Raw genomic sequence first — 24,058 nt, 5'->3', positions numbered from 1 at the left:
TTCCGTATAATTTGTGATAAGCGCTGGTACTTGTACCATAAATGTAATTGTTGCAGTACAAGCGATAAGCCACAGTATATTTCCACAACCAACATGGGAATATTCCAAATATTCAATCACTTAAAGAGACCGCTTCATAAAGAACAGAGTGTTATAAATAATTATGAAGTGGAGGATGCCCATTTCTATGCACCTGAGTCTATTTTAATGACCAAACTTTTTTATATTCTACCAAAAAATATAATTGGAAATTCCATTGACGAAGCAAAAAGAAATGCCTGAGCATGTTTTGATAAAATTTCAATAGGTATCAGAGAATAAGTTTTTATTTTTTATGGTCTTCGCGATAAAGAAAACAAATTTGCAATTCAGAACATTGAATTACCCATACTTCGATATTTACGAATTTTAGAGATCAAGAAAGTAAAACTAATCTAGTTGAGACAGTGGAAAAGAAAAATCTCTACAAAATTTGGAAATATAGAAGAGTTGCTTTCTAATTTTTATTTAAAAATAATATTAAACTGAATGTTAACTATCTCGTTTTAGGAACGAAATTCATATTTTTTATTTCAATAAGTTCTTTTATTAAAAAAAATCTTTAACAGGAACACAAATAACTTAGAGCTTATGAGGTTTAGGTTTTGATAAGTGGCCACAACTCAACAGAGTGACACTATACTGTATATAATTCTTAAGATACAGACTTGTTGTGAATTCTGCTGAATAGCATGAGTCGCAAAAAATAATTATGAATTTCAGTTAATATGGAAGAATACACAACACCTCAGAAGAATAAAAAATTCAGACTCAATTTATTATTTAAACGGTTTGAGCAGTTACCGTAGGAATAGCCACTCGTGTTTCCATTTCTTCCGAGTTTTCCTTCTTTCCGCAGCGCTCGTACATCCACAATCTTAGTCTATAGATCCAGAAAATTAATACACAAAAGATCAGCGCTAAAACGATGCAGCCACAAACGCTGCCAATGGCCAAACCCGGCCTCTCCCAGTCCAGAATAAAGTATATAAACCGATTACCAAAGCTGCAAATTTGTAATAAATAATAATAATAAATAAAAAGGCAATTGCCCGTAATAATTGCTCACAAGTCTACGCCGCCTGCCCAGAAGTAGATTAGCGAGAACAGGCCATAGATGAGGCCCACAGCAAGTGGATATACAAAGTGCATCAGGCGCGTGGGAAAAGCCACAATAAAACAATCGAAAAGCATGCAAACGGAATTAAACGCATGCGCCCAGAGATTGTATAGTCCAATGGGCCCACCAGCCATGCCTAAAGAAGGTTTTTTTCTTGTTGTAATATAATTATTTCAGTTTCTTAGTCCTAAGAAGTGCGACTCACTGGGATACAGCGCTGCCCAAAACACCAAAGTTATTATCATGGCCAGAACGGTGGTCGTATAGTGCGAGCACCAGTAAATCTTGAGTGCCCAGCTACCAGATTCTGAAAATAGGCCATGTGCCAAAATTGTTGTGAATCGGTATGAGAATGATTTGTATTAATAATGTGAGAACTGTTTGTGTGAAAGTTAAATGTGATGTTCGAATCATGGCCTGATTCACTGAGTTAAAACACAGTAAAATGTTCACTTTGGAAATTAAGGACTTATGAGTTAAGCAGAGAATATGAATCGTTTTTTATATTAAGTTAACAGGGACTTCTACTCCAAAGCAAAATTAGAAGATAGTGAAGAAAAGAATGTTTAGTAATACTGCTTGAGGAGGGCTTAAATCCTTAATTGCTTCCCTGAAACCGCGAACAAAATGATGGGGAGGGAGTTATAGATGTATTTTAAAATATTGAAAAATAAAAAGGAAGAAAGGGAGTTTCACACATCACTTCTTACCAAAGTAGCTGGGCCTTATAAAGTATATGGTGGCTATTACGGCGCCATAGGCGCAGGCATAGAAACACAAAGTGAAGCCCCAATCGGTCAGATAGATGAACCACGTGCCGTCTTTAAATTCCTGCACTAGGCTGCTAATGACACCGCCCGCAAAGAAGGCGGCCAGAAGCCAACGATAGATCAGCCAGATGAAGCAGCGTTCGCCTCGTTGCCACTGGGAGCGACAAAAGTCCGCAGGCTCATCGTGGTGCAGTGAAAATTTGGAGCACTTGAACTCATCCAGCAGTGGCTGGCAACAGCATTGCCCGCTTGGATCGCGCATGCCGGCTGGATGAACTCGATGTCTACGAAGCTGGACAAACGCTGTTAGGGCCGTCCAGAGCAGCTGGCTAGATTGTTGGTAGAATGCGAACTGACGCAGCCAGGGCCAGAGTCGGCCCAGCAGAGCTGACAGTTTGGCATTATTTCCGAAAATCGCTGAAGTTGAATGGCAATTTGAGTGCTGAACTTATCAGGCCACGATCCTTATCGCCAGATATGTTTAGCTGGAAAGTACTTCCAATGTATATGTCTATCAGATAAGTCACGGTACAAAAAGCCAATAAGCATTTAACCGCTGTTATTAATGTTGTCCAGAACCGAACTAACTTGGCCAACAACTCGGCACCAGCAGCAGCAGCAGCAGTTACCAATGCGAAACAGGCCTGAAAAATTTCCCACGATTTTCCAGTACCAATCGCGCAAAAGTGACACGCGCAAAATTTGCTTTGAATTTTTAAACAACAATTTGGGAACTTTTGCACATGATTCATGCAAACAATAAAACTATTATAAATAAACATTGGCTGACTCTGTCGTGTAAATACAGCCCTAATGATAAGAAGGCGCGATCATTCCAAAAACAAAATATCACCGATTTCATTCAAACTGAAATCAATCGCACACGCTATCAATTTATCATTTGAAAGTTAACAAACATTTAATCAAAATCGTAATTGCGTAGCGTAGCATGTTACGGATCGAACGTGTGCCTAGGCACTTCAATATTGGACCTTGAATTTAGGTGTTGAATGGATTTCCTATGGAACGCGACTACAAACAAACATTGCCCACACTCTGTTAACTGAGGCCAACAATGTGGCACTTGGGATCCCTCTACATTATAGATAAACTAAATTACGCGCTCTATTCTGTTAGTCATGATAATAAAAAGAATATAATCACAGTTTGATGGTCATGCGTTGAAAATAAAACTTAAGAAACATGAGATAAATGCTGAAAAAATTAACAGAATAAGACTTATGAACAACTAAAAAATATCTAGAGAAAATATTTATGAAAAATTTACTTTTAGGAAAATTGGTTTATATCTTTTCAAATATGAATTATTGTTCAAAAATATATATGCTATTTCTTATAGATATATATAATGTCTTGAATACTAAATATTATCATATTAAAAAAATAATAATTAAATAATTATATAAAACAACAAAAAATATATGATTGTTTATAGACAGTTTTAATAAATACATTATTTCGGGAAAAATTATTATTGACTGCATATTAAAATACTAATAAAATAATATAAAACAATAAATAACAATAATAATGTTATTGATTCCCTATCATTGATATCATTGATTACTTATTAAAATAATAAAAATAATAATAAAACAATAAATAATAATAATACAATTGTCATTGATTGCATATTAAAATAAGAATAAATAAATAAAATTAAAAATATAAGTGATTACCTATTAAAATAATAATAATAAATAAATAATCAAATTTAATAAATACAATTTTTTTTTTAATGTGATATAAATTATATTTTATGAGTTAAATATAATTATAACTATAAATTATAAACTTTCTTTGGCGAAAATCAATACATATTCCCAAAAAATTCAGGAAAATAAAAATATTAGCTCAGCCCAGGATATGAAAATAGTAAAGTCTTTTAAAAGTTGATTGTTGTTCTGATGATCAGCATAATTTGTAGCAGACTACTCAGACAAGCCTAAAACAATTTGTCACGCAAATCTAAGCTTGAAATCAAAAATTTGCCTCGAATCTATTGCAGCTGACATGCAATATTATTATATTATCAATTCTATTTTCCAGCAAATATGTGAATAACACTCACACTTTGCAAGTGGAATTGCAATGCTAGCAAGTGTTTGTAGCATCATTTAGAAGTGTTGCAAAGTGCTGGGGGTCCGGGTCTTCGTCCGGGGATCGTGTAAATTGGCAACAAATTGAATTAAATTTATGCAATAAAGAAACAATAAAAATCTGTGACTGTATATTTACAAGAAATGTCGACACTTTCGATTTTCAGAGTGTAATTTATCAATTTTTAGAATCTTTGCTCAAGTCAATGGCAAGGTCAACTTGGGGGAGATCTGAAACAAAAACCAAATGCAAATTTCTGGCACGTTTGTGTGCGTCTTCAAATTGTATGATATCTGGTAAAAATATGTACATAGTTGATATATTTGCACAATTTGAGTGGAATTGAAACACAAACCAATTTGTAAGCGATGCTATATTTATTAAGCTGACCGTCAAGTGATCGAGTTACGTTGGCAAATTGAAATATCACCCCATTCATAAATGGGTGGGGAAATAGTTATTTTACTGCATAATTTCAATGCGAAAAAAATCTCAATAAAAATTAACAAAATGTTTAATATTTTATGTCTCCAACTAAAAACATATACGAATTTTTCATACATTGTTTTTATAACTAAGTAGTTCTGTTATCTGAGGCTTGTCTAGGTACAACATTTACTGGGACTTTGTACTATATAAATGACGCTCAAATTAGATTATTTGTACATAAAAATACAAAAAAGAGCTTTCTTTTTGATATACTTTCCCACTTATCGCCCAGTCGATAAGACAAATGTAGGTCGAACCTATGAAATTCTGGGCTGAAAAGTTTTCAATGCTTTATCATCCCCGTGAAATTGCGACTCCCACACACAGTATTTGAAATACAGACAATTGGGAGAGCTCACAGCTTTAATTGATCGACCTCCATGGCTCCAAGTTCAGTAAAGTCAGCGGCCTCCGACATATGCTGACAAATATTGCTGCTGTCAATATCATTGATATCATATCATTCGGAATGCTTCCCACAGCATCATGTTTTGGACGGAGCATTTAACAGAATGACGACTCTGTTATTTGACACCCGATGTGTGTACTCGAATATTTCACATTTATGACATGCGTTTAATTAAATTACTTAGTTTAATATATATTGTTATACTCTGTACATTTTTGATGAAATGGCTATGCAGACGGTATTCGTATTCATAAAAATGGTTAATTTTTGCTTTTCCTATTTGATTTAAAAATGCAGAAATTAAGACCCGATGTGGAGTTTTATATTAGCATAGAAAATGCAACTACATCAATTCCTGCAGACAACATATGTAGATAGATTTTAGTTTAATAATAATTAATAAAATTGGCTCCTTATTCCAGTTGAAATAAAAATTATAAATTGAAGCACTTATTAAAATAAATATGAAAATGGTGTTCATAATGTAATGTAACTCAACAAATATCACTAACTAGCTATAATATAATGTAATCTAATATATTGCACACAACATTAAATATAATTTATTTTAATTGTTGTAATGCTATGCATCACATTATGCTATAATCCATAATTTATTTGTTAATTTGACTTTCAATATCGGTTATCAACTACCTTACACTTATTGCTTACCCAATACTCTTATTCTAATAATTCAAAAATAACAAGTAACATTTAATTATTTTAAATATAATATATATATAAATATATATTGACGAGTGCTGTAATCCTAATGAACGTCAAATGAGTTTCTGCTTTAAGCCGGACTCGAAAGGGTATATAAATTGTGATATTAATATTCGACTTGTCCGTCGACCGATCGGTATATGGCTTCGTATATAAAGAGCACGAAGCCTGCGCCTAGTGCTTGTCGTATATTTGCAGTGAGCGCGCTTCTAATCGGTTCGCCGGGTTCGGTCAGCCAGAAGTGTGGGTCTTCGAAAGGGTAAAAGCATTCTACTGCTTTCAGTCCGCTTTGCCTCGTCGTGTTGTGCACGAGTGCGCGTTCCCAGTGAAGCAGCTACCCAAAACGAACACGAAACCGATTCCGTCCAAGTGTTGGCTCAGCGCTTTATTTTTCAAGATCACTGAGAACATTGCATGTTCCATAGTCTCGTGTGTGTGGCTGGTTTGGCGCGTTTACATAAATCACCAAGCTGAATAAAGCTGAAATTTTGTTTGTGTAAAGTTGCCCAACTGTGGCGTCCACACAGGAAAAAGCTCCACGTTTGCGGGTCGGTAGTGATTCAGACCAATTCCACACTCACTTGCATTACGATCGCTTAAAATGCAATTTCTTAAAAGGCTGCGGAAGGGTGTCAACAAAGAATTGCAAAAGCAAAATTTCGGCTTTGAATGCAGTCACGTGCATCTCTTCTACAAATCTCTGGTGAGTGTTTAAGCTGGCACAAACCGAAATTTTTAAAGAGATTTAGAGTTCAAATCAAAGTTGAAAAACCTTTGCACTTAGTTTACTCTAAGCTCTAGGTGAGATCATTTACCTAGTCGCGTGGAGTTTTAGTGTGCACACGTAAGGGCTATTAACGCATTAAGTAATACTAACCGTGTACAAATAACGTGTGTACGATCAGTCGAAACCATTCAACGAATGTTGTATACCCTAACAAAACCGAAGAGATTTTTTTTTCACAGCAATTAATATACAATATTAAATAGATTTATTTTGATAGTCTAGCTGCATATATCATACAACTTTTTCTTAATTTTAATTTATAATTTTTATTGTTTTTAAAATGTTATTAAACATCCCTAACAAACACATATATTTATGAAGTTTATTTGGGTCTGTTTAATGTCTTCTTTATTTAGCTAATGATGTTCTTGTTTGTGCAAACCTAATTTACAAATACCGATGCTTATTTTATATAATTAAAATGTTACTTATTTTGAAACCCCAAAAAAAAGCTATCCACGCCTGTATAATTAATGAGCTGTTTATATAAAGCATTCTCATGAAAATTAGAATATCCAATGTGAATAGCTTGCAATTTACATTAACTTAAGAATACCTGGTATTTTAGACAAATGACACCGAAAATAAGTACAACAGATAACCGAATAGGTCTCATAACATATTACAAAGTCGTCGTATATCATCAATGATTATATGACACAACACGATAACAGTTTACAGTAACAGCACCTGCATATCTAAAAATTCCGGAAATATCGCACCATATTTTGACACCCGCATGACTTTGCAACTGTAAAAAATTTTCGCAATTAGAGAAAAGCAAAAAATGTTTAACATATTTGCTTTTAATTTAGATTAGACACGAGTGAATACACATACATATAATATATTCAAATTGGGGTCACCTGATGTGGGTTATGCTCTTTCGCAAGTTCAATACAAATCAATTCTCATTACGTAATGATCCAGTTTTGTTTTGCACTTTACCTAGTCGTAAAGACAACAAAGTTACTAACTAGACAAACACGAGCCGGCTAGTACGTCATCATTTGACAGCATCTCTCGTACAGCGAGATAACAGACAGATAACAGCTGTCAGAATGTTAGCTGCGCTGCAGCAAGGTGTGTTATGATTGTTTCAAATGGAATTTTTTTTTTTTTAACGCGTACTTGTATTTGCAGGGTTAATTAAGTAAATAACTATTGTGGGCATGCCAAAGTTCAGATAAGCTAGCTTCACTATCATATGGCAATCAATAAAATTTGCTCAAAACTTAAATTTCTGGTGTGAAGGTGAATCATTGTAATGCCAATGTGACTTATCTTTATTTTTAATGTTTGTTCATCTAGATTTTGGGTGCTAAAGCGCTTATGCTATCTGCCTCATATAGCTTTGCTTGTTTTGAACATTTTATGCAAAGTCATTCTTGGCGGGGTTTAGATATAGAATATGTATGCGAAAATATATATATATAAGTATAAAATAATATAAATAATATAATTCTCAATTAATATAAAATACTTATTTCGAAAAAATGGTTTTAACAAATGTTTATAAATTGTTAAAAATTATAATTGTTAAGCTTCGCAATCAGGCAGGTTCTTAAAATTATAAAATAAATTTAAATACTAATGCTAATCTAAACTATTAAGACTATTATGTTGAATAAAATAAAAAGAACTAGTTAGCTTAACATTTTCACAGTTTCGTTTAGTTTAATATAAATTGACCAAAAAACAATGCTTTGGTTATAAAAATTGAATTTCTTCGAGCTAACACATATATTTCTGTTGCTAACTAATTTAGTGAATCATATAATTAAATATTATATAACATAAATAATATAAAATATAGAATAGAATATAGAATATAGAACTTTGATGATATCAAAGATTAAATTGATCTTGCAAAGAATTTGACTTTCGACATATATAGCTTATTAAGCCCCTCTCTCTCTCTCATTCTGTCTTTTAATCAGTGGCAAAAGAATGAAGTCAGCACAATTTACTTGCTGTATCGTTGGATATGGGCGTTACTGTTTCTGGGCGTTTACATCACTTGCATCATTATGCAATTCTGCGATGGCAAATTTTTTATCTACATGACCAACTGGGGCTTTGGTCTGATCACGATCACCATGCTGCTCGCCGCCGTGCATGTCACACGCTGGCACTTCGATCTGCAGAATGTGCGGAGTCTGGTACAGGAAGCGGGCCAGAAGGCCAGCACAACGTCCGGCCTGAAGATCTATTGGTGGCTGCACAATATGTCACTGCTAATGGCACTGGTCATCTCCACAGTATACTGGATATTTCTAAATGGACGCATGAGTAAGTGCAACTGACAACAGGAGACTAACAAAATATGCTAAATTCTATTCTATGTATATGCGTAGACAAGCCAACACGTTTTCCGGCGATCAGCGTGATAACGCATGCCTTGAATAGCATATGTATGCTGATCGATTTCTTAATCGTGGCATTTCCATTGCGATTGCTGCATATGGTGCAGACCATGTGCATGGCCATAGCATTCTTCTTATTTACCCTCATCTATCACATTTGTGGTGGCACCGACGAGTAAGTAGCCCGCACTTCTAAAGAGTTCTAAAGATTGATTTATTAATTGTCTGCTTATTATATTTCACACAGATTCGGCAATCCCTATGTTTATCCCATACTGGACTGGCATAATCCCATGCGTTGTCTGGTGACTTTTGTTGGCATTTTTCTGATGATCATCTGCTATTGGCTGCTGCTCTTTGGCGTCCATAAAATGAAGCAGGTCTTCAATAGGGCCTTCAGCATTGTCTGGACACCCCATGCAGTGGGCCTCATATGAGATTAGCCCCTGTCTTTAGCACTGACTATTACACCATCACAAAACTGCACTCACATAGTTATAAGTAGTACCGCCCGCATTTTGTTGTAATTTCTATTTAGTTACATACTCATAACACACAACACAACATACACACACACACACACACACGCACACACACAGTAGCATTTATTTATATCAATTCGTAGCTGTACAGACTAAATTATTGTTATTTAGTAAGTACCGGCTATGCGGCTAGACTAAGTTTTTTCTGGTTCCTTTATGCCAAAGCAACATCCAATTGCTTTGGCAATATTTTAATTTTGTAAGCAATTGAATAAAGCCTGTTACTATAGAATCCATAGTAAAAAGAATTTGTTGAAAAAAATAACATAACGCTGCCAAAATCTGAGCAAATCAAATTCAAAATGGTATTATGTGCAGCAAAATTGTAGTTTATACAAAATATGCTTAAGGGAAAGGGTACCGATGGTATTCTTTAAAAAGTGTTTAAATAAATAAAAAGGTGTTTATGATGGAATTTGTAAATGCAATGTATTTATAATATCGATTATGAACAAGGTGATAATCAATTGATAAACACCGATTGGTTCAATAAGGAAATTAGATCGAAAAAAAGACTGGCTGTGGGCAAGTATTTACATATATTTTACTGGATTGCATTGATGAATACGAGGTTTTAAATTTTAAATATAAAAAAGTTTCTATAAAAAATAAAGAACTTAATAATTTAAGAAATGATAACACGCAATCTTAACAACAATAAATCATGAAAATTGCTAAAAATATAATTAATCCATTTTTTATATAATAATAAATTCTATAAATATAAAAACAAAATAAATTCTTAATTTATTCCTTAATTGATAAAATGTAAATAATAAATTAATATTAACAAATATATATATATATTAAAATGAATAGAAAATAAATTTTTAAAAGATATAAACCATGTAAATTGAACATACAATAAAATTATGAAAATAATTTCAAAAGTTAACTTATTCATCAAAGAAATAAATTAAATAAATAAACTATAATACATAAATTATTGAAAGCATAGAAACATCATTAACACATATATTTTAAAAAAATTGTATAAATAATAATAATTAGACATATCTTTCAATCAATTAAAAAATGTATTTAACAAAAGCTTTAAATAATAAATCTTACACAGTTTGACAATGCAAATTATACAATTCAAGGGAGATCTAATTTTATAGTGTTAAAAAAGCTCGTTTTAATACAAGTTCAGTTACATAGATATGTACATATGTATATACATACATAGATATAGGTAAATTAGACAGACTTGGTTAGAAACTAAGTATTCCCTGCGCAAGAGTGAGGGTACAGAGGGCAATGACATACATACATATGCATTAAGGTAACTAGCGACTCATTGCACACATGTATGTACATATGTATATAAAAACCTTCACATACACACATCTTTCGTACTTTCCTTGGACATTATTTTTCCCATTCCCACTCTCTCGATGGTTTCATATTCTTTTACACGCTATATGGCCAAATTTTGTTGATTTGTGATCAGGTATTTTTCTATGGAATTGAAGTCAATATCAAGAAACGGATAAGCATTGTGTTTTGATTATATACGGCACACATTTCAGCAAGCCCCTTAGCAGTACTTTTGCTCAATGTTGTACCCCCTCCTCAAAATGCGTCATCACGCAAAATGACGAAGTTCTTCAAATCATTGGCAAATCATTTCCCTGAGCAATAAAGCCGTCGTCTTATACCAAACATACAAGCATATGTACATATGTACATATATAAACGAGTTCTCTACAACGATTGCAAAAGAAGAGAATAAATGTAGTAAAAGAAAATGAAAAGAAACAAAAACTGTACAAAGTTAGTTAGAAAGGGGTTCGGCGTAAAGTGTTTGCAGCTCGAATTGCTTTTATTCTGTTGACGCCGATTGCCAAAACGCGAAGCAGAGATAAACGACTAATTAGGTATGTTTCTCTCCTTAGGAAACCCAAAATCTTGGAACGCGCAGCGTTGGTGGGGAACAGAGTCAAAAAGAGTCGTCAGCTTTAAGCGTTCTGCAGAAATGAGACAAGTACACTCAGCGAAATGGGTGATGTTCAACCAAAAATGACAAAGAATAGTTTTAAAGGCACGCCATATAATATGTGCATTTATACAATTTACTCAAATGGCTTAAATTGATGAATTTAATCCGTTTAGGTCTGTAACAATTAAATGACTAATTTATGGGAACAGTAGTCGCTCCAATTTAGTATGCGCTGGAGTTGTAAAATTTGCAATTGTTTAATGCAAAAATAAATAATCTGAACTAAGCTACCAATTAAATGTTCGCAATGTGTATATATTGTTATGTAATTAATATCCGAAAAACTTTATTAATATTAAGGTATCTGATTTAGTTGTCGTGTATGCGAGGCTCAACAAAAGCACGATACTCACCTGTGATCAGTCGGCGCCACAGCAGCAGCAGCAGCATTTTACGGTCTTACGACATACGATATACGATATTTAGTTCAGATTGACAGTGGGCTGATGTATGTCGAATTGCGAATCTGTTCAAATGCAAATAAAATTAATGATTTATTTTCAAATTTGAGAGCGAAGTTTAAGTTTAACTCAAAATAATTTAGATGGACTTAATATCGAATATTTTCGAAACCTTGCCAAAAAACCAAAAAAGCAAAGACATAATTTGTTGCCTTAGACAGGGCTGTTTTACATATTCAAGTGGGCAATATAGTAAATAAATTATACCAAAACTAATAAGAAAAACATTTATAAATTTTAAAAAACTAAAATAATAAAATATAGAACATTGAAATATTGTTATAATATAAAAAGAGAATTAAACTTATACACTGTAGTATAACTTCACGCTTGCATAGATCATTTACCCACAAGCAATAGGTTTTTTCACCACGGTGCGACGCGTCGCAGCATTTGCCCGCATCGTCGTTGGCCCAAACAAGTTGCGATCAGTTTTGGAACGCGCGTCGCGTCAACAAGTCGTGATTTGTTCGGTTGATCTGGCGAGTTCCCAGTTTGCGGTTAGTACTTGCTGTTGGGGATGGTTACTGGCATAGATTGGTTCTTTGCTTTGCGTGTGAATATGAATGTTGTTGTTGTTGTTGTTGCTAGTGCTGCAATACAAGTTGAAAATGCAATAAGCCAAATACAATAATGTCCAGAGGCAGGCACCGTTATGCAAAGTTGTTGACCCAAAAAGAAATTACTACAGTGCCCAAGCCGCCATTTATGCCGCCAAGCCACGCGTATAAAAACACGCAAAACGCGCTACAAACTCGTTAACAAAAAAGTTGAAATAACAACAATAATAATAATAATAATAGTACAAAAATAGCAACAAATTCGCGCAGCTCTAAGCCATCATTATTGTTACAACGAGCTTAGCCCATTTCAAATTGCGTTGGCTTCATTCTTTTTGGCATCGTGAGTGGAATACTCAATGTTGGGTTTACGCTATTTTTTTTTATTTTCGTCTTATTATGACCAAATGCTGTTGCCAAATTCGGCAGATCGCTCGTACAAACAATAATGATCATTGAGCAAAGGCAAATAGAATTTAAGTGCTTGGTGGTATTTGAGCCTTATGCAATCATCTCCACCCACATATGCAAATTTAATTGACAAGCTCAAATATTTTTCTGGCTGAGCATAGAAATCATATCCATATGAACTCGACCCAAGAAACGCGCAAGTATCGCATTTTAATTGGCTCATTAATTGGCAAATACTTAAAACTTGTGCACGTTTTCCAGTTATCGTTAATGAGTGACATTTATTTTGTTTTGGCTAGGCGTTTGCCATAAGCAGTTTATAGAGTACTAGGTGAGTAATTAGAAAACTAGCAATATAGTGGAACCTGACTTCCTCTAAATTCAAGGAGTGCCAAACCAAATAATCAACACTCATAACACTCGGATACACTGAGATGCAATTTATACATTCATTACTAAACTGAAGGTAGGCTTACAATTTTATTGAAATATTGTGCTGGAGAATATTATAATTGAATTAAGCAATATTCAAAAAATTGTAAATTTATTTAAAAGAAACCAAAGGTCAGTGCTGCCAGAACACCCTTTAATTTTATTTACATAACATTGTTGAGAGTCTGATATTTAGATTTATGCGATAAGTATTGAAAGCGGATATACTAAAGATATTTGCAATTGTGCTTATGTTAGAATCGTTTTTAGAAAGAACTTTTCTGTGCGCAGCTTTAGTTTTTGATAGTTAACTCAATTATAGAGAAAACTGCTTGCTTCTTATTAAAAGAATGCACTAGAGTTAGGCTAAATGCTTTATAACAAATGCTTTCAAGGTTCTGCGTGATTTTAATTAAGTTAAAGTTTAAAACTGATGCATTTTGACATAAACATTAACTTTATCCTTATTCTCAGCGCATTAAAAGCTTCACTGAAACGTAACCGATTAAAAAATAATTCTAACAAAAAACTACGCCTTTTATACAAATAACAATTTGAGTAATTTAAAAATTGTCTTTAAGAATAAGCCAGAGCACTTTAAAGAGAAAGCAACTAAAACCAAATTGAGTCAAATATCAAGTGTCGCCAAATAAGATCTGAAAGATTCATAAGTTAATTGTTAGCAAGGACGAACTCATATCATTATTGTAGAGCTCGCATTCCCCAAACAAAAGTAAAATTCTTTGATTATAGACATTTACAATTCTAATTAGCTAATTAACACTCTTAACAATGCAAGCAATCAAGTTTTGCCAATTGATTTATTAGCGTGCAAGTGTCAAATAAAGCTCAAGAATATTAACAACAATTTTGTCAGAATTCATATCATATCGTACGCAAGGGCAGATCTGTTCTGCGGCAAATTTCGGATTATATATGTATATATATATATATATTTTTAATAGTTTCTTCTCTTTTATTTTTTTATATTTGTATATGAGATGCTACTGAACTCGTTTGATTTCACTTTCTACAATATGAATTTAAATCGAAACTAAATAAATGTAGTTAAAGGCTGGTGACAAGCTAGAGAAGCTAAAGAGTCTTAAGATACATAATTGAATAAATGAAGATGATTATAATTATAATTATCTGATTGTAATCAGTATACTAGGCCTTATCTAGCTATCTTATCTTTAAGTGGCGCCCTGGAACAGCCAAATAACATTATCCGGCTTTATCTTTAGCATTTGGTTGACTGTTCGACTGCATTCACATAAAATGATTATTTACACAGATGGCTTTTGATGTAAAGGTCAACAAGTTTTCATATACATACTTAAATTTTGTCTGTCGCCTGGATTCAAGTTTTCAACTTCAAACGAAGGCAACTGCCGAGGTTCAATGTAGTACAAATGCAAGAGCTATAAACCTATATTGTGTACCTACCTATCGTATACATACGCCATATACCATATAGTATGCATGTACGTATACACAAATGAGTTGTGCACACACTTATCTTGTGCTCTTTTGTTGACGAAAATGTGGCACAAAAGGGGCACAAACGTGAATAAAATGAAATACACGAAATAAAAGATATATATGAATGAATGTACTCATGAATACGCATGGTAACCATGGTTAGTTTAGCCGTTAAATAGTTGGCTTGTACGCCCGTGTTGTATGCCTCTCTTAAAGACGTGTCTCGAAGTCTTGAAGTTCGCTTTTTGGTTACCTTTTTGGTGTCATTCGTGCAAGTTCAGGGCCGTGAGTGTAGCAGCCCATTAAATGTTTTGTTTTTTTTTTTTATTTTGTGTTAAAAAACAGACCTGAAATTAAATACGAAATATAGCAGCTCAGTTGCAGCTGATAAATCTAAGTAGGATTATTGAATTTTTCTTTTGTTTAACAAACGTTTTGTACGCAAACCTGAAATGAAATGAAACACGAGCGTGATATGAACATTTTTGCTTGACTTAAAACAGCTGCTAGCTGCAGGTAAATTGCAAACTGAAGGGTGAAATTATACCAATAACTATGATATTAAGCCTATACGTTACACGGTAAGGTTCATTATCGGGTGCAGAGAACATTTATTTTTGAGCCGGCATTAAATATGTTTGGTGATTTAATATTTCCTAAGCGTATTGCTTGTTTATAGATACAAAATATCAATAAGTCCTCTGTCAGTTATATGGTACTTGGAGAGGTGTATGTAGAAGTCTGATGAATTGTACAAATATTTCAAGCAAGAAAAGATCCTTACTTTACTTTACTTTACAAGTTAAAAAAAGTGCAAGTTTGGTTATATTTTAAAAACCAACAAGGATGGCTTTAGCTTTAAGCTTTAGGGTTTGCCTAGTTACATACCGACGGATAAATACCGACTGTTCATGCTGATCCAGAAGACTTATTTGAATAGTAACCATATCAATAGCAATAACATTTAAATACTCCTAAGATGTGTAGGATTCAAATTAATTTCGAATAACCGTCACATGTATACAGTCGATTCCTTGAGGGGTTAATTTGGCGTAAATTTTCCTTATTATATTCGCTATAACACCATTTTATATAACACGATTGAAGGCTCTAGTTAAAATATAAAAATAAATAAAGAAATTTCAAAGCAAATCAAAGTGCCTTCAATCCTGGCTAAAATCCAGCTATATAATATAGACGGGTTAACAATTTGGTAGGCTTGTAAAATAAATTTAGATATGAAGTTATTCTGGCATCAAACTGATTTAAGCTTGGCTTAACTTTGTGCTACTTTTGATTTATTGTTAATATTTTTTCCAGTGCGTTTTAACCTTTTGAAATTTTAGACATGCCATGTGTATACATTATTTGTTGGCTACTTTATAATTTACCCAACGCTCGAATGACCTACGGATCGCACTTACAGTTTGAGTCTTAATTAAGTGTAATTTTAATATATGTTGCCCTTGTTGTTTCATGGCGCCCCTTTTGTGGCAACCAGTGACGACCTCAGTTAGCTAATTGTTATATTATAATGGAAAAAAAACGAACGATATTTATAATGAATAGTTACACAAAGGTAAACTGATGCGCTGCAAAAGTATTCAAAATCATAATTATACATAAATAATGTTAGGGTGCAGTGAGGCGAATTAAGTGCTAAACAATTTACGTTATAAACGGAAAAGCTCTGCAGTCCGCGCTCAATATGGCCGAATTATACTGGTCTGGTATTGAGGCCTGGAAGGGCATATGTGCACATACGCAACGTTGGGTCGTAAAACCAGAAGATATAATGGCATCAAAGAACCATATTACCTCGCAATCAACTATTCTGCCCGAAACATGATATTTAAAGTCCAAATATAAATTATATATATTCTAAATTATATTATATATCATATATTCTAAATTTTGATTCAGTGAATAGGGAGCACAACGCACAACAAATTGCGTTTTCTATATTCAAACAAAAATAGTGGAATCCAGTCGCTGCTGAACTCCCGATATTATCAAGTGGAACTACTACAGTATTTAAAACCCAATTTTGACGTCATTTTTTTTTTAATAGCCCGAAAATTTAAATACATAACCGAATTGACCAAAGACAAATACACAAATACAATTTAGAGATTTCTATAAAAATTTTAAATATTTGTTTAGCTGGATTGACGTACACTATATGTTTTATATATCCATTCCGCCAGATTCAGCATCAATTTTGTAAGCAGAATACTTCTCTTGTTCATGTAAGACGTCTCTAGTCTCGTGATGATCGGCTTTGCCCAGCGTCTGAGAACGGCCATAAATCTTGATATAATTCTTATCGCAATCGTGGACCATAATACCGCCACCCAAGCATTGAGTGCACAGATCAAGACTGTTGGCTTCCCTTTGCAACTGGTCATAGACATCGACTGCACAGTTCGAATGCATTTAGTTTATAATCGATTAAATATTCAAGTTCTACTCACGATGGTATTTAACCCGGGATACGCCACGCACAACTGTTTTCGCCTGCCCCATTTCGCCGTGAACGTAGACCTTGGCAAGAATATATTTCAGCTTACCATCCCCGATAGTGACCTCCGGGAAAGTCACAAGATTCTTCACTTTTTGATCGCAGCAATAATTACGTGCAGCTTTGGAGGATATTTCGTTATTAAACAAAAACAAAAACAAAAAAAGAAATAAAGTGCCCGCCTAAAAATCCGATAACCTACCACGTACAATTGGGCGCCACGTGGGAAAAATTAACTTTCTCACTTTATCCATATCGAAATAATTTTGAACGTAATTTGAAAAATTATTATGAGCTTTTTCGATGTTGACGATACAGAACAACAGCTCCGACTGAAAAATTAGGTTGAAAGTAGCAAGCACTAGCTGATAGGCTACTCGGTTAATGAAATTTTTTGAAAAGGTTACGTTTCGATTCAGATTTACACACACATATAAACCTTCTATTGAAATACGCATTATAAAGATAGGAAGAAAAAGTTTGCTGGTTCGATTTACGGTTCGAGCCAATGCCTCACGCTTTGATTTGGCTCGTGAGTTTTCGAAAATATATGAGAAATACCTCCCGGATATGAAGTAAATTTTCAATTAAATTATATCTTTTTACCTTTAGGTTTAATTGTTGCACAAACAGGTTTTATTAAAGGTTTGGCTAGAACTAAAAAATCATTTAAATACTGAGTACAAGCCGGTTCGATTTAAATTTGATTTATTTTGATTTTGCCTTGTTGAATATTAACTTGAAGCTTAATAAGTTGGCTCAATGCCTAATAATTAGTAATTATAATTTCCATTTTCTTATAAACAACGTAATTTGTTTTATCCACAGGTCTAACCTTTGATCATGCCATACAAATATTAGAATCAGCTAGCAATATGGCATTTCTACTAACTGCTTATACTATTGCATAATACCTTGCGTGGGGCACAACAGTTGCATGTCTCGACAAGTTTTGTAAATCGCCTGAACAAAAAAATAAAAACAATAAAATAACAACAACGCATCTCCAAAGTTAACAACTGCATCTCAGCCGCACAAGATGACAAAACTTCAAGTGATTGTGCATCCAGTGAGGAAGGAATTTAGACGCAAACGTTGCGGTTTTGATCATGATACGCCCGATGATTTTGTCAAATCGCAGGTAAGACCCAAAATAAGTAAAGCCCTATATCTCTACACCTATTCAGTCCTTGAGCAGTCTCCTTGAATAGACACGCGCTGGGTGCGTACTATTCGGATTATTTATATAACATAGCGGGTCAATGCCCACTTTAAACTGTTTGCTCTGCTCCTGTCGTTAGTGTGTTCCTCGAGGCCACATCAAATATTTTTAACGAGCCTATGGGTCTTACAGTGAAGCAAATTTCGTAGTCGCTTGGACCGAGATTAATCATCATAAAACTTAACACTCCAATCAGATTATCGAACTGATATATGTATTATAATATTTATAATATGCATTTTAATGATGTCTTGATTTTAGTTTACAAAAGAGTGTTAATATTATTGTGAAGAAAGCCGAAATGCATTGGATACTTTTTAAGTCAAGGTAATATTCTAATATATCCCTTATTGTGTATATTAAATATTACGTGTAGATTAAAGTTACAAGCTACAAATCTTGTGGCTTCTCGCCACAATAGTTTGATCATCGGTGTTTGAGCTTTGTGGTTACGTTGCATTGAAAACTAGTATATTTTATTATATTATTATTATTATAATAAAAAGAGATTATGTTCAAAGAAGCTTTCCTCAATAAACAGTTTAAAATAACAAAATTTCCAAAAGTCTATTAAGGCTTTTATGGCACATCGATTGATCGCCGATGGTCGCCTCAGGAATAGTGTCTATATAATTTGCTTTATATAATCAAATGACCAAAACTGTAAGAAATGGGCGTTGCCCAGTTGAACTGGTGACTGGTTTCAACCATTTTATTGTTTTACCTTGAGCATATTTGATGAGTTTCTTTCATTCATAGTATCAATTGAAAGAGAGGGCACTCCAAGTTCTGTTGTGTGGTTGGGTGGTTGTGTAGTTAGACAGCCGATTGTACTAGCATTGTAAATTAAACTTTTGAAATATTAATAAGCGGCAAACAGCTACTAACTGTATATTGCCATGCATCGCTTGTGGCGCCAGGTACAACAAAACTGCTCGCTGACCCGCCCTACACAACGCTCTCCTACTCGATGTATCAAGTTTTATGGGGCTGGTAGACTAATACACCCAGCAGGTACACACTCATACATATTTATATGTACATATATCTAATATAGTCGTACGACTTAATATTCATACTTAGTTATTCTAAATTACAGTGGCAGACCTGTACAAAGAGCATGGTATATTTGTTCTATCGCTGGTTTATGGCCCTCTTCTTCATCGCCGTTGTCATTGAGTCCATGTGGCCGCGATCCGATGATGAGTCCTGCTACTGGCTATATTTCATCTATATGACCAATTGGGGCATTTGGATGTGTATGCTAACTAATTTACTTGGCGCTACACTTGTTACCATATGGCATTATCATCCAGAATACGCGGGTAAGTTTTAAATTAAATCTTGTCAGTGAAGCAATTGATTATATAGTGGCATGGCACTCCATAAGAGACTTGCAATTTGAAATACATATTCTTCTATACCATACACAAAACAAGCTTTTCATTTTTTTGTCGATATCAATAATAAATTTCTAGATTTCGTTTAGTGAGCTATCGAGGTGTACAGGGAATTTTGTAGTCGAGCATACTCCATTACAGCGCTCTTATTTATTAAATACAATCATTTTAAGAAAAGCATAATAAAAACTGACGGATTAACCAATGAGAATATTAATTACAAGATCTGTAGAAGCATAAATTGCTATAAAACATAAAACATTTTAAAATTCTGACTTAATTTGAATTGGTTTTCATTTCATAATCCATAGATAAGCTGCTCAATATGCAGGCCTGGACGAGCCCTTTTCGGATTTACTGGAGCATGCATATTATTACGCTAGTCTTATCGATTGTCATCACAATTATCTACTGGAGCATACTCTACGATGGCAAGTGTTTTATTTTTATTTTTATTTCTATAGGTAAACCCAACGAAATGTTATCTGTTTTCTCTGTTTGAATTGCAGCCAATGAAAGTACTTTGGATGCCACAAATGTACTCACCCATGCATTCAACTCCATTTGCATGTTCATTGATCTGTGGATTGTGGCACATCCGTTGCGATTGCTGCACGTATTTCTGCCAGTATTGTTCGGCATTATCTATGCCATATTCTCGTACATATATCAACTGGCCGGCGGCATCAACAAGTGAGTTAACGATTCCAACTCAAACTGCCCATAGTAATTGTATACTTTTTGCACTCTGCACTAAATAGGAAGGGAAAACCGTATATCTATCATGTCATTGACTGGAATCAGCCTCAAAATGCTTTTATTACGGTTTTGGGTGTCTTGGTGCTCTCGTGTTGCATCTATGCGCTGCTCTTTGCTTTCTTCAAGCTGCGTCTATTTCTCTCACGTAGCTGTCGCCAAGGCAGCTTTGTGCTGCCCACCACCAGCAAGCAGTCTGGCAACGCTGCTAGTGACACACTGGCAACACCCAATGGCATACAACATTCACCCTCCCGCATATCCATGGTGCTGGGCAACTATGCAGGCTACGAGAATCAGGCATATTCTCCCAGTGCTGGAGACCAGAAGCCAAAGAGTTAAGCTGTGCTCACACCTATTAGACATCTGGCCAAATATGTAAAGCGTTGCAAGATTTTGTGGTAAAATTATTGGATAGCAAAAATATTTTATGAACTTGGTTTAAAAACTACATTTTAAATAGAAAGAAAATATTTCTATCCGGCAAGAGTGCAATTAGCTAAAAATAAGAATGCTGTCTAGGCTATGTTTTGCAACTTTAGTCAAAGTGTACAGTAGAATTTTAACCCAGTGATATTATATTAAATTGTAGCTAATATTAAGCAAATAAATTTCAATATGGATAAATGTAGAATGTGGAATTTTTAAATTGAACCAACCTTGTGAAATATGCATTTTAAGCAATTTCTTATACCCTAAGATACTATTTCTATACTTCTAATTAGTCCTAAAAATGTATTCTTGGTTGTTTTGACTTGTACTCTATTTACATCAACTTTCCTTAAATGCTAGGGTATGTCCTCGGAGTGAGCTCCGAACTTACCTTTCGGGTTAAGAAATGTATCCTTGAAAACTTTCGCTTTGTCCTTGCACGATCAGCATTTACATGCAACCGAAAGAACCAAAAATGCATTAAAAATTCCATAAAATAATAAAGGTCCTACAAAAGGCCCCGAAGGGACAGTTTAACCATATTGTCATATTAGCTCTTGGGAACTTTACAGTTGCAAATCAAATATTAATTTAAACACGGGGACATATTGTGGGAAGGTTAAATGATAGGCGGCAAAAGTTTGTCTGCACCTAATATGTAAAAACGGGAAAAATAAAAGCAACAACAAGAAAAAGCAAATTATGTCCCCTAGAAAAACAATAAAGCAATTGAGTAATTGGCTGAAGGACTTCGATATCGACAGCAAAACTGCTGAAAGTTGCTCAACAAACTGCGTAAACCCCGAGAAATGGGTGAGAGCCTGTGTAAATATTTTACACAAGGTCCTAATCACCTTTGAATGGCGGCATTAGCCCAAATTATCTTAATAGAGTAATCAATCACAAGGACAACACGTGTTGAGCCATAACTATTTATAGTACAATTTGTGTAACAATAAAACTACCCATAGCATATAATTACTTGACACATAGTAAGTATGTTTAAATCTGAGTCCAAATACCCCAGCAGACACAAATCATATGTGACATTTGTTTTATAATATCAAAATTCAATTTTCGAAATTTTTCTCATATTGAAAATATGTAAGAGTTGTAGAAAGTCGGATATCCTACAATCATAAATTTAGTGATAAATGATTCACACTCAAGAAAAAACTTAGGACTTTCTTAAATAAATCAAGTACAAACCCAGTCGAAATCCGGGTCGAAAATTAATAGTAGAAAATTAATCATAGATAGTAGATCCAAATTCAGTACTTTATCTACGAAATGTGCTAAGCAACCGTTTATTTTTATTTCAAGTATTTCAATTTACGTATTTTCCAAGCTTACTTATTATTATTTTAACCAAAACAAATGTGAATAAAAACGAGAAAATAAGGAAGATTTAATGCCCTTGCAGATACCCGGACAAATATCCATAGCATAAGTTAAAACTTAACAAGGTTTAATGAAAATAACTCGTAGGTGATCGAGCGAGAATTTGACTGGTAAAAGTTTAACCCTAAAGCAATGTGGTCAGAGTCAATAGCAAACCAAAAACAAGTAAGAGGTTCTAGTCGGGAGCTTCCGACTAGGGGATACCCTGAATTCTCTTCTTCCAACATCAAATGCATATATATATTCTATTTTAGAAGCTAATTGTCAAGTTTGGTGACTCTAGCTCTTATTATTTACCAAAAGTGCCCAAAAAAACATGATAGCGATATCGATTTTTATCGATTGCCTGGAAACGGAGTAAGTTATCGATTATCGAAAACAAACTCGATCTGCGCGGGAGCTAGGAGCACCTACATATAAAATTTCAAGTCTCTAGCTCTTATAGGTTCTGAGATCCTTGCGTTCATACATACGGACGGACGGACGGACGGACGGACAGACAGACGGACATGGATAGATCGACTCGGCTATTGATGCTGATCAAGAATATATATACTTTATGGGGTCGGAGATGCTTCCTTCTGCCTGTTACATACATTTGGCTTTCGCACAAATACAATATACCCTTATACCCATTTTAATGGGTTCAGGGTATAAAAAGCGTATATGCATCGTTAAATTTTTGGATTACCTTTAATGTGACCTTTTCAACACATTCACACGCAGTGTCCCTTAAACCCAGCTGCACGTATGTTTAGTAGGATTCTAACCCCCCCGCAGAAATGTAATTGGGGAATCAATTGAGCCAGCTAGACGGCGGCATTAAACTCTGATTGTCGTTCCTGTCATTGTTGTTGTTATAATTCTTACTGCTGGCTATAACCTTAATTAAGTTCCCAAAAGCATTTAATAACCAAACGCCCAACAGGAGCTCAAGGACGAGAAACACACGTGCTGCTAGACACACCCAATGCTGGCGATGACACTGCGCTGGTTCATGGTTTGTGGTCAATGGTTGCGACAAAGCATATGCTATAAATTTGAGGACCTACTAATAAAAAAATAAAATCAGAGCAGCTAGCCTGATTGTCCTGCCCAGTGTGTGTGTGTGTGCGTGTGTCTGTGTGAGTGTGTGTGCCAATCTCATTTGTCGTTATTGTCCTTGCCAACGGCCGGACATGGCATGTCACAAGTTCCAGTGTTAGACGCAAATTAGGCGACGCATCTGTTTAGGGGTCCGGGTCGATATATGTGAGCATTTTGATCGATATGAAATTTCCTTCAGCTTTGAACTTCTTTTTGTGTCCTTGTCGCGCCTATTGACCCGCGCTTTGTTTTCTCTCATCATTAGGACAAACAAAATCAATAGAAATTTAATTGAACATATCTACTTTGGAAATTTCGACAGCTGTCAACTGTCAATGCCAAATTCAACGATTCTATTTTATTTTCGCTGTAAGCCAACAGTATAATTACACGCAATCAATCGAGTGAAATATTAATTGAAAATCTCGTGCACCTAGCATTCACCCAACACTTTTCGATTTTTACTCATTTTAGAGACACCCGCCATATTTTCCCCTACCAGATTTAACAATTTAGATTA

The 24,058-nt window shown here is 34.4% G+C and overlaps 4 protein-coding genes across 5 annotated transcripts; 2 read left to right on the top strand and 2 right to left on the bottom strand.

Annotated features, from left to right (window-relative positions):
* Positions 1–796: 796 nt before the first annotated feature.
* LOC115763256 (protein rolling stone-like) lies at positions 797–2,278 on the bottom strand. Its single transcript, XM_030705736.1, has 4 exons — positions 1,870–2,278; positions 1,365–1,466; positions 1,109–1,295; positions 797–1,045 (listed from the first exon to the last, which is right to left on the bottom strand). The coding sequence occupies exons 1-4, from the start codon at positions 2,189–2,191 to the stop codon at positions 823–825; spliced, it is 834 nt and encodes a 277-aa protein (XP_030561596.1). The 5' UTR covers positions 2,192–2,278; the 3' UTR covers positions 797–822.
* Positions 2,279–5,880: 3,602 nt separating this feature from the next.
* Positions 5,881–9,985, top strand: LOC115763196 (protein rolling stone). Its single transcript, XM_030705657.1, has 4 exons — positions 5,881–6,377; positions 8,402–8,753; positions 8,819–9,002; positions 9,075–9,985. Exons 1-4 carry the CDS (start codon positions 6,276–6,278, stop codon positions 9,262–9,264), a joined length of 828 nt encoding a protein of 275 aa, XP_030561517.1. The 5' UTR covers positions 5,881–6,275; the 3' UTR covers positions 9,265–9,985.
* Positions 9,986–12,266: 2,281 nt separating this feature from the next.
* LOC115763036 (protein rolling stone) lies at positions 12,267–21,259 on the top strand. Of its 2 annotated transcripts, none has more exons than XM_030705449.1 (6): positions 12,267–12,332; positions 18,070–18,382; positions 19,563–19,788; positions 20,175–20,294; positions 20,373–20,556; positions 20,625–21,259. In XM_030705449.1, the coding sequence occupies exons 2-6, from the start codon at positions 18,281–18,283 to the stop codon at positions 20,959–20,961; spliced, it is 969 nt and encodes a 322-aa protein (XP_030561309.1). In that variant the 5' UTR covers positions 12,267–12,332; positions 18,070–18,280; the 3' UTR covers positions 20,962–21,259. The 2 variants fall into 2 exon arrangements, with proteins under 2 accessions (XP_030561309.1, XP_030561310.1); XM_030705450.1 differs by lacking the exon at positions 12,267–12,332 and adding an exon at positions 13,191–13,269.
* Positions 16,863–17,573, bottom strand: LOC115763037 (sex-regulated protein janus-B). Its single transcript, XM_030705451.1, has 3 exons — positions 17,444–17,573; positions 17,195–17,362; positions 16,863–17,137 (listed from the first exon to the last, which is right to left on the bottom strand). The coding sequence occupies exons 1-3, from the start codon at positions 17,493–17,495 to the stop codon at positions 16,908–16,910; spliced, it is 450 nt and encodes a 149-aa protein (XP_030561311.1). The 5' UTR covers positions 17,496–17,573; the 3' UTR covers positions 16,863–16,907.
* Positions 21,260–24,058: the final 2,799 nt, after the last annotated feature.

This window comes from Drosophila novamexicana, unplaced genomic scaffold (genome assembly GCF_003285875.2).
Source record: "Drosophila novamexicana strain 15010-1031.04,08,12 unplaced genomic scaffold, DnovRS2.1 tig00000689-arrow-pilon, whole genome shotgun sequence".
In the NCBI taxonomy this organism is placed as follows: Eukaryota; Metazoa; Arthropoda; class Insecta; order Diptera; family Drosophilidae; genus Drosophila; species Drosophila novamexicana.
This window is presented reverse-complemented; position numbering and strand designations above follow the sequence as displayed.